The sequence below is a fragment of the Sycon ciliatum genome, chromosome 8, assembly GCF_964019385.1.
Source record: "Sycon ciliatum chromosome 8, ocSycCili1.1, whole genome shotgun sequence".
Taxonomy (NCBI): Eukaryota; Metazoa; Porifera; class Calcarea; order Leucosolenida; family Sycettidae; genus Sycon; species Sycon ciliatum.
In genome coordinates, this window is record NC_088650.1 from 3,614,402 (window position 1) to 3,638,413 (window position 24,012).

Below are 24,012 nucleotides of genomic sequence, written 5' to 3' on the forward strand. Positions count from 1 at the left end.
TTGATATAGACGAGACGAGGTTGGCGTAGGAGAGACGAGGTTGATAGAGACGAGACGAGGTTGGCGTAGGAGAGACGAGACTGACATGGACGAGACGAGGTTGACATAGACGAGACGAATGGTGGTTGAGGACGGCTGGGCATGGGATGATCTCAGGGTCGTGGGTTCGAGCCCCACGTTGGGTGCCAATGTTGAGTTCGAAACAGGACGACTGACGACATATCCAGACATTACAACGGGAACAGGTTAGTGGGAACGACATTTATTATACTAGTAGACGACGAGACAAGAGACCAAGACGAACGAAACGACTACATTGAAGAGTGAGAAAAGAGAGAGCGAGATCAAGTCTAAACGGCAAGATAAAGGGCCTGGGTAGCTATGGCAAATATGGGCGCGCAAGTAGCTACCCAGGCCAACGGAGCAAAAGGAGACAAAAGGTGCGTACGCAAGTGCATGCAGGCCAGCTAGAAAATGTACGGGAGGTGGTACCTAACAATACTAATTGTGTGGTTCAACCAGGTGAAAATATTTTCAGAGCCAGTGAGTGCCCCTGAGCTGCTTGAATTGTTTTGCAATACCCTCTTGTCACTGTATGCATGTGTATGTGTAGACTTTGATGAGAAGGTGATATCCTTGTACATTGTTTTTTAACCAGTGTTCCTATTGAAGTCATGTCCCCTAAGAGTGGTACTGACTCTTGAGTACTTTTTTTGTTTTTATTACCACGGCTTGCCTTGGCAACTCATCAAGTGCAGCATCAGCTGCAATGGACATACGTAACCAAGTCTACTCCATTGCTTGATGCAGGTTGTGGTCAATTCAAGTTGTTATGTGAACTGGTGTTCTACCTCTGCCGATCATGACTAGGGAACGGCTAAGCTCATCCCCGCAATCTTTTAATTATGTTTACGTTAAATGAAGCTGTAAGGAAGTTGGTTACTCTCACACTGCAGCTCGCGCTATTCCCGTCGACCTGACTTGAGCCTTGACTGACTCACTACTGACTGTTTCAGTGTGAGAGCAACTAACTTTCTTATACGATTATCGCCGAGGTCGCTACCACTCTTTCGTGTTAAATGAAGCTCACTGTTCTTCAATGCAGTACACGCATTCACACAATCCACACCGTTCCAAATGAACACTAGGAAATTTTAGAAACGAACATTTTCGTTCCCTTCTCTTCATGGTCTCTCACATGGAGTAAAGCAAAAATAACTAAGACAGCAATTCCATTGGCACAGAAGTGAGGGAGATAAACATCCTGCTACAAGTGTGAAAACTGAAAAGTCAGCAGCTCAAAAACAGTGTCATTGTTCTTTTCTGCCCATTCTTCTGGTGATGTTGTAGCAAACTGCGGTAAGGCGGCTGTGCAGCTAGTGGCTCCAAAATACACAAACGTCTACCCCAACGTGCTACAGTCGTTTCATGAAATGTATAAAGGTAACATCCGAGGCCCAGGCAAAGGAGAGAACAACCTCTTCTGTATCCTGCTGTATCTGATGCAACAACGTCCGAGCACAACCGTCCAAGAGCTGTTTAACCTGCTGGCTGATAATGCCAAGCATAGCCGGCGCCATCTTTTCACGGAAATCAAGTGAGTTGCAGGCTGTGTGTGTGGGGGGGGGGGGAGTGGCGGGGATAGTTTAGTGATCTGCAGTGGAAGAAGGTTGAGGCATCAGATCATGTTACCATGGTTTCAGCACACCTGTGTATAAATAACACCTATGTATAAAAAATATCACCTGTGTTTAAATTAAGACCCCTTCGAATAAAGACCCCCTTCGAATAAAGACCCCCTTCGAATAAAGCCACCTATGTATAATGACCACCTTCATGTATTTATAAAGATTAAAAATAAATAATAATAAATTCGACGGGGTTCGCGTATCGGGCAGGTCAAGAACAAGGAGTCGTACAACTCCCTGGTCAAGAACCACCTTTCCGCTTCCGTGGGACGCCACCACCCCATGATCAGGCATCAGATGCGGCTCCTAAACTATAAAGACCAGCTGGGTACAAAGACAACCTGTGTGCTAAGACCACCTGTTTTTAGGACCCTGTATAGACCAACTGTGCTAAGACCACCTGTGAGCTAAGACCACCTGTGTGCTAAGACCACCTGTGTGCTAAAACCCCCTCTAAATAAAGATCATCTGTGTGGTAAGAAGACCACTTACACATGTACATGTATGTATCATGACCACCTCGGTGATAACCACCTGTGTAGCACGACCATTTGGGTTTAGCCCAAAAGTGACGAAGCCAGCTTCCAATGCATAACCTCTCTCCCTCCTCTTCCACTTCAACCCCTGCACCTCTCAGCGCTCTTGCCCCACCTTTCTTCCCCCATTCTGTACATGCTGCTACTCACCGACTTACAATCTGTGTCCTTAATGCTCGCTCCATAGCAAACAAGTCGGGCGAACTCATTCAAATCTGTGAAGATCACACACCCAGCGTAGTATGCATTACAGAGACCTGGCTTACTCCCACACAAGCTTTCCACGTGCCACACTATGAATGCTTCCGCCGAGACCGACCTGTTTTAGAAAATAGACAGAACTGTGACCCACACAGGTGGTACGGAGGAGTTCTAATCTTAGTTCGTGAAGGTCTGTGAACTTCCATTGATCAGCTACCGGATTTTCAGCAACCGGGCTTAGAAGCGCTAGCACTTTGGCTAACACTCGCTAAACGTAAGCTTGTCTCACCTTCTGACCTGCCAACACCCCACCTAACAGTAGCCTGTATCTACCGTGCTCCTTCCCCGTCGACGGATGACTTCTCGACTTTTCTCGACCGCTTCCAAATAGCCCTGCAATCAACTCAAAGGAAACCCGAAGCCCTTGTGATATCAGGCGACTTCAACTGTAGGTATTCCGGCTGGTGCTCAACTGACCAAACAGATGCACAGGGTCTGAGTCTTGACAACCTCTTCTCATACTATAATTTGACCCAATCGGTAACCTTTCCCACCCACCTCCGCTCGAATGGACTTGGCAGCTGTCTAGACCTTATCGCGAGCAACATCCCTAACCAACTCAACCACATTCAACACCTGGCTTCTCTTGGCGCATCAGACCATGCCGTCCTGCTGGCTGAGTTCTCCTCCTCAAAGTCTTCCCCCACAGCAGCCAGCACCTGTCGTAGCCCACCATCTACACAAAAATACAATGTCCTGAGTGCCACGGATAACATGTGGAATGCCATGAATGTTTTTCTCGCAGATGTACCCTGCTCTCAGGTCCTTTGCCTCCCACTGCATCGACACGGCTGTCTCCGCATTCACTGACATCCTTGAAGGTGCCTTGGACCTATATATAGGAAGATCCTCACCTCCTCGTCGGAAATCACGCCACAAACCCTGCCCCTGGACGACTCCATCACTGAAAGCAGCTATTAAAGTCAAGAGCGATCTCTACAGCATCTACCGGAAATACCCATCCCCTACAAATTTCAACAAATACAAACACCAACGTAACTATGTAAAATGCCTTTCCAGATCCTGCCATCGCTGCTACATCCGCAACCTCCGTGCCACGATATCTCCCACAAACCCTCGCCTCCCATCCCTCCCTGTGCTCATTCGTCAACTGCGAAATCCTACCAGCGCCCGGGTCATACCTTCGAAGATGGTGGGCCCCAATGGTCGAACAAGCACCTCTCCGGCATCCATTGGTAACTTATTGAACCGCCACTTCGTCAGTGCTGGCTTACAGGTCGACCCCGATGCTCCTATTCCCACTATTTCCTCCCTACCTCCACCAGCAACTACATTGCACTCCCTGATCATCTCCTCATCAACTATTCACAAGTATATTGCAAGACTGCCTCTGAACAAATCCCCCGGAGCTAATAACATCACCAATGAGATCCTCAGGAAACTGAGCTACCCAATTGCTCGCCCACTCTCCATTCTTTTTAACCTTTCCCTCTCCTCCTGCACATTACTGTCACGATGGAAGTCAGCCACTGTCATTCCAATGTACAAAAATAAAGGCGACAAGAACAACCCGTCTAATTACCGACCAATCTCCCTCCTGTCCTGCGTCTCCAAACTGCTAGAGAGAATAGTGTGTGACCGCTTGTACAGCCATATCTCCCCTCTTCTTCACCCCGCACAATCTGGCTTCCGTCGTAAGGACAACACAACCCTGCAATTGTCCCGCATAATCCAAGACCTCTGCTCCCTAAAAGACCAGCGGCAGGTCTCCTGCATCTGTTTCTTTGACCTCTCCAAGGCCTTCGACACCGTGTGGCACAAGGACCTGATCGCCAAACTTCGTGCCCATTGTGTCTCCGGCTCCCTACTCGCCTGGATAACTAGCTACCTCTTGGACCGAAATCAGTGCGTCACAGTGAATAAAACCTTATCTGACCCCGAGTCTGTGAAATCCGGAGTGCCCCAGGGCTCCATTTTAGGTCCCCTGCTCTTCCTCACATACGTTAATGACCTCGCCTATTCAATTTCCAATATTTCTTAGTTTGCAGATGATACCACTGTCCTTGCTTCCTCCCCATCTCACGCCACCCTGTACCCCGAAGTTCAGACCTGTGTCAACGACATTGTTCACTGGATGAGCACTTGGTACCCTTAAGCCAAATGTGACCAAAACCGAGCTCCTCCTTATTTTATTATTATTATTTCACAATCACGATGACATAGTGCCAATAAGCATGTGATGCGGGCGATTTTAACCAGCCATGGTGGGGACAACTGAGAAAAAGAAGGAGAAGAAAAAGAGAAAAGAAAACAAAACAAAAGGAGTACTATAGGAACCTGGAGAGAGCAGTATGAAGATTAGGCTAGCAATGGAAAACAACGAATTCAATTCAATTCAACTTAGGCGCGGGCAGAATGGAACAAAATGCAGCGAAGGTGTCACGAGACTTTACCTCCTGCGGAAGCCGAGACCAATGAGAATAGGACTTGAACAGAGGGGATTTTAAAAGGATCGATGACCTAGCAAGTGGGAAATGGAGAGAACATCTAGTACGCGAGCTATTATTGAACCAGCTTAAATGCGCAAGTGCATGAGGAGGAGCAAGTTGAAGCTTAATACGGTGAATGAATTTGCATGCCGAGTGGGGAAAGCGTTCTGAGAGAGGGGAAGAGGAAGCCAAAATGTATAGCGTCTGAGAGGAGGTCAGAGGGGGCATGCGAAATATTAATCGAAGTAATTTACGGTGGGTGACTTCTAACCGATGCATAAGAGCGGAGGATAGACCGGAGGACCAAACGAGAGAGCAGTAATCAAACAAAGGAAGAACATAAGAGTGATAAATTTGTATTCGACAACCATGGTGTAGATGGGAGATGTGAGGAGAAATGCAGCCTATCGCGGAGCAAACTCGCTTTTCAATATAGGTTACGTGCGAATCCCAGGACAAGTGTTCATCAAGAAATATACCAAGGTGTTTGTGATTTTTAACAATGTTAATAGCAATGGGATCATCAGGGAAAGTAAAAAGCCGAGTCGTAAGGAGGGTGAGGTCACTGGAGGGTCATGGGGGGATACAAAGGATTGCCGTTTTCGACACATTGGGGCGGAGTTTCCACTTCGACATCCAGCCCACAACTTGATTAATGTGATACTGTAGCGAGTCGCAGGCTTGCAATAAGCCTGGCTCGGTTATATGGAGCGCTGTATCGTCCGCGTAGAGTGAGGTATGATCCAAACCTGCCAAATCATTAACGTATACGATGAACAATAGAGGCCCCAAGATAGAGCCCTGGGGCACTCCAGAGTGGACTGTTAGAGGGGCAGACAGGGCATGTCCAATTCGGACACTCTGTCGACGTTCAGTGAGATAGCTGGTGAGCCACTGCAGACATGTCCCGGCTACGCCAAACGCTGCTTTTTCCCCCTCCCACAGATCCAGTGCCCATCTTCCACTTTCACGATGATCCCGGTCACCCTATCTCTGTAGCACCCCACCATAAACGCCTTGGCATTGTCATAGATTCCGCCCTCTCCTGGTCTCACCATGCTGATCATGTGTGGTCCAAAGTATGCCGATCTGTCGGCATAATGTCAAATCACTTGTCCCATTTGCCCCAAAATTGCCGGATTAATTTTTATAAATCATACATTCTTCCCCTCTTCACGTACGGCTTCCTTGCCTGGTCCACCATTAACAAAACCCACATAGGTAAATTAGAAGTTCTCCATTGCCGTATACTGCGCATCATATTTCGTACTGATCGTTATCTCAAATCTAGACTTTTATGCTGCTGCATCCACTACCACTCTGCAACACTACATTGGTGCTTCCAAGTGCACCCTGGCACATTCAATTTTTCTTGACCAGCACCCTGCTCATTTACAGTCCCTTAATTGGTTCAATTCAGGTGGCATCACCCGAAGCTGCGTTTGTCTCCCCCTAGCTAGGTCTACCTTATTCGTAAATACCCCTTTCTTTTTCTCCTACTCCACGTGGCTCCAACTGCCTCCCAGTGTTAGACAAGCTCCAGATATGCCCAAATTCCGTACCCTCGTCAGACAGCACTTCAGTATCTCCCAGTAAACAAAGTCACAGTCCCCACTTCCGCTGCATAGCTCGCTGAGCATCCCATTGCTTTGTAAGTTGCTAATCCCTTCCCACTTTGTGTACGTGCTCTTCATTTTCTTTTTTCTCTTCTTCCGTGGTTGGTCTCACCCTCTCCTCAATTCAATTGGCTGTCTTGACATGCCACGAGGTGCAGAAATAAATAAATAAAGGGTACCTGTGTCTTAAGACCACTTGTGTATAAAGATCCTAAATGGCAATGATCGTGTCAGGAAATGTTTGCTTGTGCTACTTCTCATCCAGTTGACTTCTTATTATGACTTTGTACGTTATAATTTTGTTGAGCTCCGGTTTCCCCCTTCGTTCTAACTCAAGTGCAGTTTAGCGTGTATTGGCTTGCGATTTCCTTTCTTCTGTTTGCTTGGCACTTTATCGCTCCACAGGTACCCTCGGTCTCAGGTGCTCTCACATTTGTGCAATTGTTGATTTTGGTCCTGAATTGTCCTCCCTGTTGATTTGCTACCGTCCTCCTCCTTCCTCCACCTTTTTTTCTTAACTGGCCTCATTATGGCATTCGCTTCCATGTAATTGGGCTTGTAGCCCGTGTGTACTTGCGAATTCAAATAAAAATATACATACATACATACATACATCACCTGTATATAACGATCACCTGTGTATATCAGTGGTCTCTGCACCTTCCGGTGGCGGTGGGTTGGGGGGGGGGGGGGGGGGGGGTGTTATCCACTGAACCACCGATCTTACTATGTTCAATCTAAGTTGCTTAATATGTCAGTGACCCGAGTTTCAGAGTTTTAAGAAAAAGAAGATGACTAGTAGTAGTACCTGCTAAATTTCAATTGACGCGGCAAAACTTTAGCGAAAACACTTCTTTCGTTAAAATCGCTATAATATCACCTGCGCTTAAATTGGACTCGGATGGAGAGCCAAGGATTAATTTATAAAAAATAAAAGGACCAAGGAACTACAAGTTACGCTATAATGTCCAGTTATCCAGTAACACCACCAGTTACTAAACAATCAGCTCATGCGATAACATAGCATGACATGGACCTACGGTACTGACGTTATAATTAGCCATTTTACCATTTTACAGTAACAAGTGAACTGTTGAGCTACAAGAAAAGTTAGCCCAGTTCTATTAGAAACGTGTGTGTGTGTGTTGCTGTGCTCCGTCTCTGTCTTTCGTCCGGGTCTCTGCTCATCCATTGTGCACTGTACCATGACAATGAGAAGTTCACTCTGCTGCTGTTTGACCCGTTTTTTGCCAGGAATGCCAAGTACTTGGAACAATAAGCAGGAGATTAGGCCTGGTCCAGAGATGGCAGGGGGGGGGGGGGCAAGCGTCTGCTCTCCGACCCCAGCAGCTCAGGGCCTCGGCCGGATCCGATTAGCAGCCTGGCTGCCCTCCAGGCAGCGTCGTGGAGCCTGACGTCTTCTTGTGATCAGAGCGTTCGTCTCTAGGCATCATGGGCGCTGTGTGTTTTCATTGCGAGTTGGCCTGTGTTGCTGTGACCAGCCCATGCCATTTTCCTTCATTATGAATTTACACATAGCAGTGATGTTTCTAATGGCTTGAAGTACACTTGAAACTCACATGCTATTTACTTTGAATTGCAGTTAGTAAATTATGACAATAATAAACTATCACTTTTCAATCCATGGCAGACAATCAGGGAAGTTTTTGAAGCTCCTCTCACTCCCGCCATTAATGTAATAAGAATATTTATTTCAAGACACGCTTGCGTTAGCCTTTACTGAAACTTGACTAACGATGTTGAGATCACGATGCCTCTGTGCGCTGAGCCAATCCACATTGATTTCATAGAAGCCTAACCTATATCTTTGCAGACTTGATTTTTGTATTCAAATTCAAGACTGAAGATCTTACCAGAACTTGGTACATTTTGTAGAATGCGGTTAATGCGTTGAAATAGGCTGGGAATTTCTCAGTTCCATGCTAGTAAATACAAATGACATTGCCTTACTCTTTTTGCTGTCATCGGCTCACTGCTGATGAGATATAACAAAGTGGAAACAGCTGGCTGTCTGAGATTTGAGTGTGTTTTGTTTTTTAAATTGTTGACCACCTCCCTTTGGTGTCCCAGCAGCTGAGACTGCTGTTATCACCACCATGTCTTCACCCATCCACCTCCAATTCTAATTGCAACGATTTACTGTTTTAAAAACACTCAATCACTGTGTGACGTCATTGTTGATGTTCCCAGCTATCATTGCTGTACTCTTCTCTGGCCCCTGCGTCTGTTGCAGCCATGATCACTGCATGCTGCCCCTTACCACCATTTTCAGCCTAGCATCTGATACTGATACTAGGCTCGAGATGGATCTACATGTACAATGACAAGAGAATCTGATACAATGACGTAGACCAGGGTTACCAGGGTTACCAGCATTACCAAGGGTACTAGGACTAGAGGGACCGTCACTTAGGCCCTTATCACACTGCGCTCAAAAGTCGCATTTGCGTCTGCGTTTTCTTCGGTTTTTGACGGTCGCCTAGGAAATGCCATCATGTGACGTTATCGCAAGCGCGTTGGTTTCCAGACGCACAGCCGCAGACGCAGACGCAAACCAGGGGGGGAGGGGGGGGGGGGGTGGTCAAAACCGAATCGCCTAAACGCAGGTCGGACTTTCTTTATCACAGCACTTCCTGCATTGTTTTTGAGTGTTTTCGAGTGATTCTCAAGTGTGCTTTTCAAATCTTCATTTCCATCTAGTTGCTGAGGCCGGCGAGGGTACTTCTACTACATGTACTGATTGATTGATTTTGGATTCGCGAGGCATGGAGCTGATGCGAGCTCGTGGCTGTCTGGCTGAGGTTGCGCTGACTAGTCGGCGGCGGCTAGCCTAGCTGGACGATGTGCCTCAACAACGGAACTGCCACCCCAACACAGGCAACGCAACGGCTGCAGTCTTCCCATCGACTCCCATTCTCCCAGCACCACTGACAAAGGACATAGGAGCAGAAACAGAACACTTCTCGATCTCAGGAAAATAAATTCAACATCCACGGCCACCTCGAGATTGATTCCCCACATTTTTGTATTTTCCCGCGCGCACAGATTTCGACGCAAACGCTGAAAATCACAAGTATAGTATGATATCACGTCTTGCGTTTTCCAATCTCAAATGCAAACGCTGACGCAAACGCGACTCAAACAAACGCAGTGTGATAACGGCCTTAAAGGGGCACTCCGGCTTCATTTTCGACGCCGAGTTTTCGATGGCAAGACGAAGGTAGATGAAAGAGAAGACCCCTCGAACAAGAACGACTACCGGCCAAAACATCTTTCCGTAAGAGACGTCCGCGGACCTCGCTACCTTTCCCGTGAAGCAATCTGTTCACGCACATGGGAGATGGGGATATGGCTGGCTACATGTACAGCGCGCACATGCAAACTTGATTGAAGACTTGCAAAAAATTTGTTTACACTTCCAGGCGAACTGCTAGTGCTACTGTTGTGCGAGTACTGCACTCGGTAATGGGAGCTGACTTCATTTTCGGAGAAACACTACTGGAGTATCATCGTAGAAAACGTAATATTGGCGATGGCATCTAGGAAGGATCGCTACCCTAACGTGAAGGAAAGGCCTTGAGCGGCTGCTCTACGAAGTGTTGAAGAAAGATTCAAAGTTGCTGGCATTGAAGCGTTCGTTCCCACACTGCAGTATTGGTGACTGGAACTCCCTCCTCACCACTCTTCTGTCCCAGCCTCTCCACAGCAAGGGAATGCAAGCATTCAAAACTAACGTTTATCGCCATCGGCGAAGCACAAACTGGCCCTGGGCAGTCGACTCGCTATGATGATGCTCTCGTCTACCCCTATCTATGCGGCACCACAACTGGCTCGGACAATCGACTCGCCATGATCAGCCATGATGATGCTCCTCTCAGTCATAACCCTTGTAATTTGTTTTATGTTTTATGTAAAATAGTCTCACAGCTTCTCCCGCACACTCGCTGGTTAACCCTTCCTTTCTTTTCACTTTGCTGACTCGTACAGCTCTATCTTTTGCTTTTGGTGCGTGTTTTTGGCCGTGATGCGGAGACCTCAGGTCGGTAGAGCCATCAATGCCCCACCATCACTGCTGCGTCTCGGTGCAGCCCCTGCTCAATAGTTGTCATGTTCGTCCTAGTCTCAGTACCATTGTCTTTCTTTAATATTTTCGAGCTCTCTCCCTCTCTCTCTGTTTATCTGTTTCTCTCTCCCTGCCTGTATGTCTGCCTACCTGCCTGTTTGTCTGTCTGTCTCTGTCTCTCTCTGGTACGTGTCTCTGTTTCTGTCTCCCTGCCTCTCTCCCTGTCTCTCTTTCTCTGTTTCTCTGGCTCTATTTCTGTATGTGTCTCTCTCCCTTTCTCTCTGCTTCTCTCTGTCTCTGTCTGTCTGTCTGTCTCTGCCTATCTGTCGGTCTGTCTGTCTGTCTCACTCTGTCTGTCTGTATGTATGTATGTCTCTCTGTCTGTCTGTCTCTGTCTCTTTGGCTCTCTTTCTGTGTGTTTCTCTCGGTTCCCCTCTGTCTCTGTCTGTCTCTGTCTGTCAGTCTGTATGTCTCTCTCACCCTCGCTGTAGGTGTCGCTCTGTCTCTCTTTTGTCTCTTTCATTCTTTCTCTGTCTGTCTGTCTGTCTGTGTGCCTGTTTGTCTGTCTGTCTGTCTGTCTGTCTCTCTCTCTCTCTCTGTGTCTCTCTCCCTCTCTCTGTTTCTATATCTCTGTCTGTCTGCCTGCCTGCCTGCCTGTCTGTTTGTCTGTCTATGTCTGTCTATGTCTGTCTATGTCTGTCTGTCTGTCTGTCTGTCTCTCTGTCTCTCTGTCTCTCTGTCTCTCTGTCTTTCTCTTTCTCTCTCTCTGTTTGTCTTTCTCTCTCTTCTCTCTCTCTCTCTCTCTCTCTCTCTCTCTCTCCTCTCTCTCTCTCTCTCTCTCTCTCTCTCTCTCTCTCTCTCTCTCTCTCTCTCTCTCTCTCTCTCTCTCTCTCTCTCTCCATCTATCTATTTATCTCTCTCTGTCTCTCACTCACTCTCTGTCTCTCTCTCTCTCTCTCTCTCTCTCTCTCTCTCTTCTCTCTCTCTCTCTCTCTCTCTCTCTCTCTCTCTCTCTCTCTCCCTCTTTCTCTCTTTCGCTCTGTCCGTATTTGTTCATGTCTTTCTGTCCTTTGTTAACACTTTCTCCCCTCCCTGAGCAAAGCGCACTGATTCATCGACCCACCCTGTTCTAGTATATTTGTTACTTGTACCATTTTGTGCTTGGCGTTAACAGACTCGGAATGTAAATGCACATGTACTTACGTATTGCAGTGTGGATACGGTATGGACGCAAATCAAAGGCCAGGTAACATGCAAGGACAGAGTGAAAGGATGAAATATACATGTAGTGAACATGTGGTCGGATATAGGGGGGGGGGGGGTTGTAGAGAGGGAATGGCTGTCCGCAGTGGATCATAAAATAGTTACAGAGGCAATATGCTTTGGTTCTGCAAGAGTGCTCAATGCCTGATTCAGGCAGAGCGGCGTACACAAAGGCACACAATGAAAACCTTGGCAAATTTATTCCTTTGTGACTCCGAGTTTCATGGCTGAACCAATCATCAGACAACGATAATGGAATAGGAGGCAGCGCTGGTATATCTAAGTGGAGAGAGGTGTGATAATACGATAGCGAGAGGAGTAATCGCGTGAATGTATACAGGGACGGGCTATTTCAGAGGCAGATGCAGTAGGCGCAGGTCTAGCACTAAGAAGTACGCGCTTAATGTCGCTCACACACCACACACACACACACACACACACACACATACTAACACGCACACACATAGTAACACCCACACACACATACACACATACACGCACACACTAACACACACATAAACTCACCCACAACACCCTAACTTGCACACGGGCGCACGCACACACAGGACACCCACCCACCCACAACACCCTAACTCGCACACGCACAAACACACGCACACACGCATATACACACACCTATAGACACATGTCCACACGTATACACAGGCATCTGCGTTCGTATGACAAATCTAAGCGCACACAAACTCCTGCAATCACGCGTCAAAAAACCCCGCAGCGGTCATAGCTGTCTATGTAATAGGGGTGGCCAGCAGAAACTTGCGCTGGTGAGGGCATTTAGATACCAGCTCACTTCTCTTGTTTAGGGAGGTAGCTTTTGAAGCTTTCAGGATGTGGAACTTTTCGGTTAAGCATAGGCCACACTTCTTGCTGATGTTACTGTACGAAGGTGCTCTATCCTTGATCTCCCATCTGATGTCGAATCCGCATCAGAACCGCGGATTCGACATCAGATGGGAGATCAAGGATAGAGCACCTTCGTACAGTAACATCAGCAAGAAGTGTGGCCTATGCTTAACCGAAAAGTTCCACATCCTGAAAGCTTCAAAAGCTACCTCCCTAAACAAGAGAAGTGAGCTGGTATCTAAATGCCCTCACCAGCGCAAGTTTCTGCTGGCCACCCCTACTACATAGACAGCTATGACCGCTGCGGGGTTTTTTGACGCGTGATTGCAGGAGTTTGTGTGCGCTTAGATTTGTCATACGAACGCAGATGCCTGTGTATACGTGTGGACATGTGTCTATAGGTGTGTGTATATGCGTGTGTGCGTGTGTTTGTGCGTGTGCGAGTTAGGGTGTTGTGGGTGGGTGGGTGTCCTGTGTGTGCGTGCGCCCGTGTGCAAGTTAGGGTGTTGTGGGTGAGTGTATGTGTGTGTTAGTGTGTGCGTGTATGTGTGTATGTGTGTGTGGGTGTTACTATGTGTGTGCGTGTTAGTATGTGTGTGTGTGTGTGTGTGTGTGGTGTGTGAGCGACATTAAGCGCGTACTTCTTAGTGCTAGACCTGCGTCTACTGCATCTGCCTCTGAAATAGCCCGTCCCTGTATACATTCACGCGATTACTCCTCTCGCTATCGTATTATCACACCTCTCTCCACTTAGATATACCAGCGCTGCCTCCTATTCCATTATCGTTGTCTGATGATTGGTTCAGCCATGAAACTCGGAGTCACAACGGAATAAATTTGCTAAGGTTTTCATTGTGTGCCTTTGTGCATAAAATAGTTACGTTATTTACAAGTACATGCAGTTCTCTCTGTTGTCTAAGATACTTATGGTCATCGGATTAAACGCTTATACGCAGATGGTAGTAAAATCTACCTTTACATGATTTCGAGTGGGATGTTGGATACCGGGTATCAGACTACGCTTGATTAGCACAGACTGAGGAGTACGGACTGAGTTCTCTCTACTTTACACCCATGTGTGCGAGATAGCCGACACGAACGACGTTCTGGCGACCGTACGCCCTACGCCCTGGTCGTCGAAAACACGTTTGAATGACAGGTAGCGCAGCAACCCACCTGATCAGCAGTAGTACAGACGCTGTTACGGAGGTTCAAATCTCCACAGACTCCAGCAAACAAAACTTTGTGACTTTTTGACTGACGTAGCCGGTTACTAGATGGAGCGGTAATTCAGAGCTTTCTAATGCGAGAGTCTATTCCATTCGGAGGCTGAGTGTCGCGAGAGTGAATCTCTATGTCTCTGTACCTTTGCAACATTTCACTACTGGCTTTGGTATAAGTGAGAAGAACTCAAGATCAGCCGGCGTTTCGCTCAACCGAAATCTCTTTCCCGTAACCCTATAAGACAAAGCACTGGCAAGGTAACTGCTCGGCTGATAATGAATTGGAGAACGAGGACGCCGTGGTCAGCTGCCCCACACCATGTAGTGTTTGTTATCCTACTGAGCTTGGCAATGCTCCGAAAACGCACTGTCCTGGCAGAGGGTCGGTGGGACGCCTCGGTGAATGGTCCCGATGGAGACCGATATCAGAATCAGGGCGATCGCACAATGGTAGAGAAATCCAGAAATCCAGATCAGTCGGAGTCTCGTACAGTTGTTGTGGACAGTGTGTCGAAGCAACGTGATTGTGGGTTCAATCTTCTCGCACGGATTGTAGCGGTGAACAGCTGTGATAGATGTCCTGTCACTAAAGCTAGGATTGTTATGGCGGCAAACTACCTGCACGGGTTTGCGAACAGCGAAGCCAGCACAAAGCGCGATGGCACACGATACAATGTGGCGAGAGAGTATCTTCTTCAACAATGTGTGGCTTCGGAGAGCCAGACTAAGACCGTTGATGCCGCAGCAGAGACAGAAAATCCTGACGTTGGCGTGTTGGAGTTGTTGGAAAGCATTCCACAACGAACATGGGAGATATTGTCAGAAGTGAATGAAGGAATGGTCAGCGACGGTAAGAATCTCTAGATCAGGAATGCTGACGGATGTTTGTTTTGCTTGTTTTGCGTGTTTCATTTGAATTCGCGGGACCAAACGAGCAGAGGTGCTCAATAAGAAGGGTAGCGAATTATGGAGGGGAAGTTAAAATCATGTGTGGTGGGAGGGGATAAGAGAAAGGAGGAGAAAGATGAGTCTGGGAGAAGGAACAGCGATTTTATTGGTAGGCAGTTGAATACAAAACAATCCGGGGATCAGAGATCTCCCCATTTTCTGGCAATCACAGAAGTGTCACAGATTCGAATGGACATATCAATTAGCCCCCGTCCGTCCGTCATTTTTTTTATACTATTGACACAGCCCTACTGGAAAACAGGTGGACAACAAAAAGAAACGAGGAAAAGGATAAACATAGGGTCATACCAACAAGTCAACAAAGAAGCATCATTGGATTAAGGGATGCTGGTTTCGAAACAACAGGTTTTTAAGCTCAAACTCAGTCAAAGTAGAGCTGCTGCTAGCTCAGAATAGAGCTGCTGGTTAGCTCAAAGTAGAGCTGCAGTTAGCTCAACGTTGAGCTGCAATGCTAAATGGATGTAATAATTACAGCTCAAGACGGAGCCGCAGCAAATAGCTAGATAACACCAGTTGTGAGAGTGGACCTGATCAGTGGGTACGATAATTATTATAGTGATTGTGTGAATAAGTTAGACAGGGAGGGATGGTGGGAAAAGAAACTCTGCGGAAGCACGATCTGTTTTCTGGAGGAACACAACCGGGAAAGCAATAATTTTCTTGTCAGCAAAACGGACTGGGTGCCGTGTGCACTTACTAGTACGCAGCAAAGCAAAGCGCATGACGTTAGTCTTGAAGGCAGTACAAAGCAATGCAGAGCAGTGTGTACGCTAGTTGGGATTGTTGCCAACGGGTACTAGCACAGCCAGTACACCATATTATAGGGTTTGAAGACATTTTTACTGCGTGGTAATGCAACATGAAAAGAACAAAACTCGCCATGTAGGTTGATCGCCAGGCTTTAAAAATAGTTCTCTGTCTCTGCCTGTGCCTCTTTCTGTCTCTCTCTGTCTCTCTCTGTGCCTGTCTGTCTCTCTCTCCCGTTCTCTCTCGCACTAACTCACTCACTCTCTCTCTATCTCTCTCTCTCTCTCTCTCTCTCTCTCTCTCTCTCTCTCTCTCTCTGTATCTATCTGTCTCTGTATCTGTCTATGTGTCTCTTTTTGTCTCTCTCTGTCTGTCTGTCTCTCTGTCTGGCTGTCGTTTTCTGCCCATCTCTTTCTCTCTTTCTCTCTCTATCTGTCATTCTCTCTATACTTCTTTCTCTCTATCTCTCTCGCTTTCTCTCTATGTCTGTCTGTCTCTGTCTGTCTCTCTGTCTCTGTCTCTATTTCTCTATCTAGCGCTCTCTCTCCCTCTCTCTCTCTCTCTCTCTCTCTTTCTCTCTCTCTCTCTTGTTCCTCTCTGTCTCTCTGTCCCTCTGTGTGTGTCTCTCTCTCTCTTTCTCTATCTCCCTTCAGTCGCTTTCTCTCACGGTCTCTCGGTCTGTTCTGTCTGTCTGTCTGTCTGTCTGTCTGTCTGTCTGTCTGTCTGTCTGTCTGTCTGTCTGTCTGTCTGTCTGTCTGTCTGTCTGTCTGTCTGTCTGTCTGTCTGTCTGTCTCTCTCTCTGTCTGTCTCTCTCTCTCTCTCACTCTGTCTCTCTCTCTCTGTTTCCCTCTCACTCTCTCTGTCTCTCTGTCTCTGTCTCTCTGTCTCTCTCTCTGTCTCTCTCTCTCTGTCTCTCTCTCTCTCTGTCTCTGTCTCTGTCTCTGTCTCTCTCTCTCTCTCTCTCTCTCTCTCTCTCTCTCTCTCTCTCTCTCTCTCTCTCTCTCTCTCTCTCTCTCTCTCTCTCTCTCTCTCTCTCTCTCTCTCTCTCTCTCTCTCTCTCTCTCTGTCCCTGTCTCTCTATCGCTGTCTCTTTCTCTCTCCTCCCCTGTGCCTTTCTCTCTCACTGGGGACCTACAGTGAAGGAGAGGTCATGACTGCTTCTGATGTCGTCGTTGGACCTCCCTAGTTGGCAAAATCGATAATAGATCGATTCAAAGTGGGTACACACTGCGTACACACTGGGACGGGTGTGTGTGTGTGGGGGGGGGGGGGGGGTATACATACTGCGTACACATTATCGGGGGGGGGCAGATTGAATGAGCTACTGCATTATTTATCACTCGTGGTCTTACGTCATGGGAAGATCACTAGATTTAAGCCGGTGATTGTATGAGAATTGAGAACTGAAATATGCACTAGGTCCATAGTAATACCAGCTCCGTCTCTAACTCATTTCCCTGGTTTCTTCTTTTAGAATCTCTGGCACAAGCAACTTTTTATCTCGGGAGGCCAAATTACATGTTCAGTAGAAAATGCTACCTATTTTCTCTTTTAGACTAGGAAGGAGAATCAAGGATAATTTTTTAAGAAGAAAAGAGGACGAAGGAGCTTCAAGTCACGCTATAATTTCCAATACGACCACCAGTTACTTTAGAATCAGCTGATGCGATAACATTGCACGGCACTGACCAACGGTGCTGACATTTTCTCCAACCTCAGCAATCAGCTCGAGCACATCTCGGATGCGCACTCCAACAGCACTGTTGATCAGTGTCATGTAGTGTTATTGCATGAGCTGATTGCAAACCTACTGGTGATGTTATCGGACATTAAAGCGTCACTTGTAGCTCCTTGGTCCTCTTCTCTTCCTATTATCCCATCCTTCAGTTTTCTTTCCTTTATATACACCCGATCTACAAATTGCACAGAAGAAACCAATGATGGCCTTTCAGAACATAATGAGCAGCTATCAACTCCGATGAAGATGGTGTCAAGGGCTCCGTCGACTATAACGGTCTCCGGATCACTGCTGGGTCTGTGCACCAGGGGATCACAGTAGTGAGAATAATAGGAGAGTGGATGAAAATGGGAGGGAAACGAGAAACAAAAGGCAATACTGTTACAGGAAGCTCAGGTGAGCATGGAGATAAAAGAAAACAGAAGTCCCTCCAATTGGCTGGCCCCGTACGAAATGAGGAGAGTAGCATAAGTTATAGAATAAACATGGAGTTACAGAATGGTATGGTATGGTATTGATTTATTTGAATTCGGTATCTCAACAGTACATTGAATAAACATGGAGTTACAGAATAAACATGGAGTTACAGAATATACATGGAGCAGATGCTGCGTGAGAGATACTAGTACACAGACTACACCGGGGAGTACTAAAATACTGTTTTTTTAGTACTCACAGGCCTACACAGGCATGTGTACAGGAGAGAGTCTCCCAGACAACGGGAGAGCTGATCTGGTTCTTTGTGATATGCCTCAGAAGAAGAATGAGAGAGAGAGCGTGTGGGTGCGGCCCCGGGGGGGTGGGGGGGGGGGAGACAGACAGAGAGTACGGGCTCTTAACCCGGACTGATACAGGAATCCTAGCAAGTTTGTTGTCATTCGATCTTCCCGGAAGTCATTCCACCTGGCGTAATGGCAGTTATGAATGCAGGAATAGGGCGAGTAAGGCGTAGCTGTCACTCAGATACTTCAAGTAGACCTTTTAAAGGCAACCAAAGCCACTGCCATCGAGGGTCAAGGCGCAGAATTTTAGAAAGACAAACATGTACATAGTGATAGAGACATTGTTCCTACCTCGTACATGTACATGTACATCGTGGGAGGTGTGGGAGTTGTGCTGAAGCCATCGGTTTGATCATCTTTGCTTATTCAACGAAGAGCCACATTCAGCTATATTCATGTGATAATGATTCCACGCTTGCTCGTTTTCCTTTTCTTGTTCCCTTAGAATCTCTGGCGCAAGCGTCTGTCGTTCAGCTGCTGTTCCCGGAGATAGAGGATAAGTGTTGTGGGGATCCAGCTGGATGCAGTCACAACGACATTGCCAACTACTGCATCTGAAAATTCACACAAGTTAGGTCAAATTGTAACATTTTGTCGGTATCGATTCCCGGCGGAACACCGGTAAACTAAGCAATGCCGTGGACTATGCCACGACCACGCACACTGGAAAAACGCCTGAATCTGGCTACAAGGCCGTTGATTGTGTAAAGAGAAATACTTTTTCCTATGCCTATCGAGTGGTCTAGCCCAGAGGTCATCAAGAGTGGTGTGAGGATTTACGATTGTAATGAACGGCGGAGTCTTTCCATCTTGAGAATTGCTATCTTTTGAATCAGGTTTTCTCGGTAGATTTTTCATTTTCATATTTGCTCAGTAAACCGACCAATGCGTTCAGTGCATAGCAAGCAGACTTAGAGACGGCTACACGCACTGTACGAGTAGTGTATGCCTTCATGATGTATTCTCTGCCTGTCTAGTCCGCCTTTGAATTTGTCACTCTCCCCACTCTCTGTTCAACTCTCTCCTCTGTTTGTCTGTCTCTCTGTGGGTCTGTCTCTCTGTGGGTCTGTCTTTCTGTCTGTTGGTCTGTCTGCCTGGATGGCTAGATCTCTGTCGGTCTGTCTGTCTATTCCTCTCTCTCCTTCTCTCATTTCCAAATATCCGCGACCTGTATTATTATAATTGTACATGTACATGTATGTGACTATGTGTACATGTACATGTGTATGTGACTATGTGTAACAAGGTGTAGTATCCTATTCGTTTTGTGAGAATATACATGTACAGCTAAAATTGATTTGATTTCTATTCTAAATTTGATTATTTACAAATATTATGCATCATGTTCTCGACCCAAGTAGGCTAAATTGAGCAAGGGCAAGGAGCAGCATTCGGCTTTGTACAGTGCTGGCCACTGAAATCCGACCCCTGAGCGGTGCGCTCACATCGCAAAGATCCAGCACAGGATTGTAACACTACGAAAAAGAGACCGCTAGAATGTGAACCCACCGCTCAGGGGTCGGATTTCAGTTGCCAGTACTGTACATACATGTACACGTACATACAATGTACTGGTACCTTCACGTATTACGTGAGTTTTATACTCGAAACATCTGTATGAAGGAACGAAGTAGCCAAAGCCAAAGGATGTTTCGCTTTGCTGGTGGCGTGCTGTGGAAGCGTGTTAAGGTCGGAGAGAGAGAGAGAGAGAGAGAGAGAGAGAGAGAGAGAGAGAGAGAGAGAGAGAGAGAGAGAGAGAGAGAGAGAGAGAGAGAGAGAGAGAGAGAGAGAGAGAGAGAGAGAGAGAGAGAGAGAGAGAGCACGCAGTTGTGATGTGGTTGTTGATGATAAAACCCATGACCCATAAGTGATGATGATAATTGACTGCAGAGAATATCGATCCAGGCTCTGAGTACACTGCATCATACGTACATGTACATGTACATGTAGATGATTGTATTATCGATTGTGACCATGGTCCCAGGGGGGGGGGGGGGGTCACGATACCAGTACCGGTACATGTACAATGTATAAAACTCACGTAATACGTATAATCGCATTTTTTCCTATACATGTACATGTACATGTAGTTGGCTGTATCCGAGTTTATCACTCTCTAAGTATTGACTCCCATTGATTTTCGCTATACCTAAGCAGTCAAATAGTCCTTCTCTCTCTCTCTTTCTCCTTCTTTCTCTCTCTTTTTCCGTTTCTCTCTCTCTATCTATCTATCTACATGCACATGTATCTAGTGCCCAAGTCGGATGCCACCTTTGCAACATGGCCGGTAGCTCGGCTTACTTAAAGCTCGTCAATGTACTGATGAGGCTTACATGGCCGAAACAACTACTTGCTGTATACAGCATTGGGTATATACATGTACATGTATATCTACATGTACATGTAACCCTCTAACAATCTCTATCTCTATGTATGTACGTATGTATGTGTGTACATGTATGTATGTATGTTTGTATGTATGTATCTATCTATCTATCTCTACCTATCTATCTACATGTATCTATCTATCTATCTCTATCTATCTGTCTCTGTCTCTGTGTATGTTTCTCTCTCGCACTCGTCGGATTTCCATGCCTACGTGAAGTCAAGTAAATAATGCCTGTTGGACCTCCAGGCTCCTGCGGATTGACCTTACACGACTTTCGAAAACCAATTCCACTGCTTCAATCACGAATGAACGTAAAAGATGGTGACATAGTACCTTTTCGGGCCTTGTGAACAGGTCAAAGACAGAAATTAGCCCAAGTAAAAATTGGAGAAGTAGAGCAAACAGAGGGTCAAGATGGGAATTTAAGACGGAACAGAAAAAGGAGAGTTGAATGGAAGAAAGAAAGTAAAAACAGGAGGAGAAACACAGAAAGAAAGGCAGAAAGAAAGAATGGATGGATGGACGAATGAAGGTAAAGTAAAGAAGGAAAGGTAGAATGAAAGAAAAAAAACTGCATTTATAGAAAGAACTCAATTGTGCCCACAATTTCCATGTTACAGAAAGAAGGTAAAATAAAAGAGGATACAGAGATTGAGACAGAAAGAGTCATGAGAGATAGAATAGACGTTGGTGGAGGGGACTGAGAAACAGAGACAGAGATGTAGAGAGTCTCCCGTCGACATTGTGCGTGGTGAGCGGTCGGAACAGCTGTATGAAAGCGTGAAACATTTGCATGTACACAACATGTACATGTAGAATACAGTAACACTGCACCTGTGTTGTACTTAAAACAGAACATTAGTACTGTCTGTACAGACAGTACTGTCTGTACAGACGGTACTGTCAGTAGGGCCTTGAGGCGATGATTCTTGAACGAACACTGGCGTTTTATCAAAAACAAGCTTCATGAAGGTGTATTAGAATTCCAAATGCACCATTAGCTGGACATCTCAGTACTGGCAGCTTTTCATTGTGATTCACTACTTCAAACAGCTGTGAACGGCAAGGCAATGAGAACTGATCGTGTTTGATATGCTAGACGGCAAGACAATGCCTTTAGCATTCACTGTTAACCTTTTCCTTATAACACTTGCGACCAGGGGGTGACGAATCATAATATTATATTATCTAGATACACACACAACAGAGGCGAAAGGCTGTGTGACCGGCCTTGTTTGTTTATTATCTAGATATGTATTTTTGACACTAACGATTGTTTGAGGCCTAGATGATCTCATTTGACAGATATTCAGGCGCGTGTTGCCTTGCAAGTCTGTTCGTCGTGCCAAGGTGTACCCAAATCGACAGATGTGCCTTTCGAGTATCTTCGCCGACCTTTATCCCATTCTCTCTCTCCACTCAGACGGAATGGCTTCTGGATCCGCGCGTCCTTTCGACCCTGACAGCTGTGATGGCAATGTCAATACATTGTGGAGTAGAGGAGTGGTTTCTGCGCCAGGGAGGCATGTTCGGAAGGTGGAAGCAGCAATCACATGACATGTACATGTACATGACACACGTACATCGCAATCAGCACACAGTACATGATTGCACACGTACACGTATATCGCAATCAGCACACATAACTGTGCAATGTACATGTATTATACAAAGATGAATACCAGCTTCCGTGTGGAGAGGAGCAATTACAATAACATTGTGTATTGATTTGTGACACCTCTGACTAACAATGTACGGCAGTGGGCTTAAATTTAAGACTTCAAATGGTGGAAATCACGTGGATGCGTGTGCCTGGTATAAGGACCTTACTGCCTATAACCTCTCAATGTAAACATGGGTAAGTCATGTACTTGTACTTGTATAAGGAGATAGCCACGTTGTTGAACTGCGATATGCAACCCGGTGGGCCGTACTCCACACCCCCGGTTAGATCATTTAGAAGTGGTGCTAGAAAGTGTACAAGTAGTATTCGCCTAGATTTGACAGCTATCGATTAAAAACGTTCAATCGTCACTAGTGCCTCGTACACCTAGGCAAGGCAATCTACCTTGTTCATCAATATGCGGTCTATGGGATAGGAACACTTAGCTAGTTTTTTAGTGAAGTGGTCCCTTGTCCCAGCTCACCCACCTCTCATTGTCTTCAGGTTGTAGTGGGCATTGTTCGCGCTTTGTTACCACTCGTTTCATGAGCAAGAGTTGCTAAGCATCCAAGAATGGTGCTGCTACGGTGGTACTATGGTGCTGCTATGAGCGGCATTGTTTGGAAGTGTAGTTCGTGTGTTAGGCGATCTTCATCACCCCGTGGGACCTGTTACTTGACAATGAGATGAAGTTAGTTTTCAAATGGCAGCTATTATAGCTATCGTAGGTAAGACACCGCGTTGCAGTCTGATTCCTTCAGTCTCCTGATGAAACGTTCTCCCTTAGATAGTGGCATGAATTGGTAGCGTCTCTAGCCAGTTGCCAGAGTTGGCTCTAGACACTTGGAACCCCATCTGAGAATTTTTATACCCACACACACACACGTGCGCGCGCACACACACACAGGCACACAGAGAGACAAAGTGATAAAAAAACTACTTCAAGTAAGCATTAGAATACGATGAACAGGTCCAGGGAGCATTGGCTGAGTTTCGACATGATTGTACATGTACATGTGCATGCACGAGTACATGCACAATGTCATGTAAAATGATTGTACAGTCATGTACATGTACATGTATGCCAGTCGCATGCATGGAATTTTCGTGACCTTCTGTATGCCTGAGAAGGCCAGGGCTGCTTGACACAAACAATTATTCCGTCGGTACATCTGTTTACACTGACATTGTACCTGAAATTACATTGATGAACACAACACATTCTCAAGAGCCTGGACAGTTTCATTGTGTGAATACGATGCTACCACTCCTGCAGCTTGAAATCCAACATGAGCACAGATAACACAACGATAGATGATAGTACAGTCATGCACACCCTTGTTGGCACTAATGCACGGTTCAAGGTGATACTGATTATCCAACATCCCTTCATCTTTCTGTGAGAACCGGACCTAGGGGACGGTGAGAAGGTAATACTGCCTGTGCAATTGGTGAAGTAAGATAAAAGTCATTCTTTAGAACACGGAGGCTCCACTGCAGCCAATTCATATTATGATCAGTCACCACTACACTACCACCAGTTGCAGCGTCAACGGCCTTTGTGTAGTGGTGATGACTGATCATATTAAAGTCAACAGCAACATATCCCATCCATGTTGGCGTACCAGGTAGAAATCGGATGATCACAAACATTATCTCTACCAGGTTGGGCCGGGGACCTCTCAGTTTCTCACTATCTACTTCTTTCTGTGGTCGGCGCAGCTTGTGCAACAACGGTG

At 46.4% G+C, this 24,012-nt stretch overlaps 1 protein-coding gene and 1 long non-coding RNA gene across 3 annotated transcripts in view; both read left to right on the forward strand.

Annotated features, from left to right (window-relative positions):
- The window catches only part of LOC135822465 (poly [ADP-ribose] polymerase tankyrase-1-like), a 29,912-nt gene extending 21,147 nt beyond the window's left edge, over positions 1 to 8,765 (forward strand). For both annotated transcript variants that reach the window (XM_065335237.1, XM_065335238.1), the window contains exons 10-11: positions 1,351 to 1,597; positions 7,806 to 8,765. In XM_065335237.1, the coding sequence (XP_065191309.1) occupies positions 1,351 to 1,597; positions 7,806 to 7,830 (272 nt within the window). In that variant the 3' untranslated portion in view covers positions 7,831 to 8,765. The remainder of the gene's footprint in view (positions 1 to 1,350; positions 1,598 to 7,805) is intronic.
- Positions 8,766 to 13,978: 5,213 nt separating this feature from the next.
- On the forward strand, positions 13,979 to 19,573 carry LOC135822884 (uncharacterized). Its single transcript, XR_010554567.1, has 2 exons — positions 13,979 to 14,835; positions 18,667 to 19,573. It is a non-coding gene; the product is annotated as an uncharacterized LOC135822884 (long non-coding RNA).
- The last annotated feature ends 4,439 nt before the right edge of the window (positions 19,574 to 24,012 follow it).